This window comes from Monoraphidium neglectum (assembly GCF_000611645.1).
Source record: "Monoraphidium neglectum strain SAG 48.87 unplaced genomic scaffold scaffold06212, whole genome shotgun sequence".
In the NCBI taxonomy this organism is placed as follows: Eukaryota; Viridiplantae; Chlorophyta; class Chlorophyceae; order Sphaeropleales; family Selenastraceae; genus Monoraphidium; species Monoraphidium neglectum.
In genome coordinates this window covers 1-2,412 of record NW_014007424.1, presented here as the reverse complement: position 1 = coordinate 2,412, position 2,412 = coordinate 1, and the positions used below count along the sequence as shown (strand labels likewise).

Below are 2,412 nucleotides of genomic sequence, written 5' to 3'. Positions count from 1 at the left end.
GGAGGGGGACGGGCTTTGAAATGGGGAAGGGAGAATACGCCAATGGCCAAAATTCCCTGCATGCGGGCGATGTGTTGTCATCGGCAAGACATGAAGGTCCCCAAACTGCACCACGGGTGGCCGCGGAGCGAGGGCGGGATGAGGGGAGGGCCATAATGGACTGTCTGGGTGTCCCTATTGCACCTTCCGTATCCGCGAGGAAGGGGAACACGAGGCTCCAGGCCGGCGGCGCTGCTTTGCGACTGCGGCTCACGCGTGCGGTCGCTCACCCGATGCCGAATGGCGGCTCCTATGCCCTCTGTGCCCTGCAGATTGAGTTCCAGCCCGACGGCACCGTGTTTGCTGCCTACAACACCCGGTGGGCGCTCGTCGCCACCCCAGCCGGCGCCGCACGCGCTACACGCCCGTGCGCCTTGCGCCCCGTGCCGGGCCCCCGTTGCTCCCTGCCTGCCACCAAGCCGCGCGTCATTCAGCCCTGCTCACCTTCCATTTGCAGCCGTACGCCCATGCTCGCAACGCGAATCCCACTCCGTTGGCCCCCGCACCGCACCCTTCCTTCTGCTTCACACCTGCACCCCCGATTCACGCACGCTTTGCCCCTTGTTGTTCCCAGGTACCCTGTGCCCCAGGACAAGACCAAGGCCAAGCCCTTCCCAAACAAGTTCACGAAAAAGAACCCCTCCCCCGACAACAACCTCTACTACTCATGGGACGTCCCAGGTGCGCATGTGATCCCCTGGGCAAAAGGAGCTCGGGGAGCGGTCATTCCGAGCGTTGGCTGTGCGGCGCGCGCACGCGCGCGCCTTGCTCAGCTCGGTCAAACCTGCAGCCGCCACATCAGAGAATGCCGGCGCGGTCGTGCGGGTTAGCTTGGCGCCGCCCTCTTTGCACTCGGGCCTGCGTCTTGCTCGCGCACCCATCCTTTCAGCCTGGTTGCAAGCTGACACACAGCGCCCCAAAACGTGCATGCGCATGCATGCGCACACAGGCTTATACACACTGACCTCTCTCTCACCCACTCACACACCGACCTCTGACACACACACCACCACGCAAACCCCTTCCCCGCCTCTCTCAGGCACCGCCCACTTTATTGCGCTGACGTCATACATCCCCAACGACACGTTCACTGTGAACACGGCCCAGTACAAGTGGCTCGAGGCCGACCTCAAAAAATTCGACCGCAAGGCCACGCCCTGGCTGATCGTGTACTTCCACGCGCCGTTCGTGAGGTGGGCGGCGCGCGGAGCGGCGCCGCGATCTTGACCGGGCCGACGCCGTGTTTGACCGCGCACGGTTTTGCGCATGCGCAGGCGTGGCGTTTTTCTCGACTGAGCTACGACAGATGGGGCTGAGGGTGCAGCTCTATAAGAAGAAGGGGGTGTCCCAGTCAATCTGCAAGATTGGAGGCTCCAGAGAGAGCACTCTGCTGCCTGTCTGAGGCGGCCTCGGCCACGCGAGCCCCCTGTGTGGTGGAGCCGGCGGACCCCTGCACGATCCCTGGGCGACCCCTTGTGCACCCCCGTGCTGCCGCTCCCATGCGCAGCTCCTACGAGGCGTCCTTCAAGCAAGTGGAGTGCATGAGGCTCACTTATGAGCCCCTGCTCTATAAGGTGTGTGAGGGGGTGGTGGGGTGGTGGGGTGTACGCGCGCGCACTCTTGTGTGTGTGTGTGTTTGTGTGCGCGCGCGCGTGTGTGTGTGTGTGTGTGTGTGTGTGTAGGCTTGAGGGTGGGATGCAGCTGTCATGAAGGGACGAGGCCATCGGGTCACTCAGGGCCCGGGGGCTGTCCGCCGGCCCTTTCTTGAGCCTGCGGGACCGACAGCTGCGCACCTCCTCGGTCGCGGCTCTCCAGCCGCGCGGCTGCCGCCCCGCGGCCGGGTGAGCGCCCACCCTGGATGATGAGCGTATCCTCCACCCCAACCCTCCAACTTCCCTGGCGACACCCATGGCCCCAGCAGCGCCGCCCTTCCAGAGGCCCCAGAGGCACACCCCACATGCCGCCACTCATTTCCACCACCTTGGACCCCAAACTTCAGCGACCCTCCGCCAACCACCAACCCACAACCGACCGCACACCCCCAACCTACACACTCTCCATGCAGTATGGCACCAACCTCATCCTCAACGGCCACGTCCACGCCTATGAGCGCTTCTACAACAACTACAACTACACGCTGGACCGCTGCGGCCCCGTGCACATCACAAGTGAGCGCCTGGGCGCCGCGCGACTGCCGGCTCCCTCTCTCGTCGCCGCCTCGGCGCCCTGGCGACGCCACGGGGGGGTAGAGGGATGGGTTGGTGCCCATCATTGGGACCGTCGGCCAGCGAGGCGTGCTGCGGGGCCGCACGCCGGCAGCACGGGCGTCGGCCGGCGGCCAGCAGCACCGCGCGGCCTAAGGGGCCCTGGCGG

The 2,412-nt window shown here is 65.3% G+C and overlaps 1 protein-coding gene across 1 annotated transcript; it reads left to right on the top strand.

Annotated features, from left to right (window-relative positions):
• Window positions 1-272: 272 nt before the first annotated feature.
• Window positions 273-2,399, top strand: MNEG_16295 (hypothetical protein; the record flags this gene model as incomplete). Its single annotated transcript, XM_014035235.1, has 6 exons — window positions 273-358; window positions 614-720; window positions 1,079-1,232; window positions 1,547-1,613; window positions 2,105-2,207; window positions 2,359-2,399. 6 exons carry the CDS (start codon window positions 273-275, stop codon window positions 2,397-2,399), a joined length of 558 nt encoding a protein of 185 aa, XP_013890689.1.
• Between the last annotated feature and the right edge of the window lie 13 nt (window positions 2,400-2,412).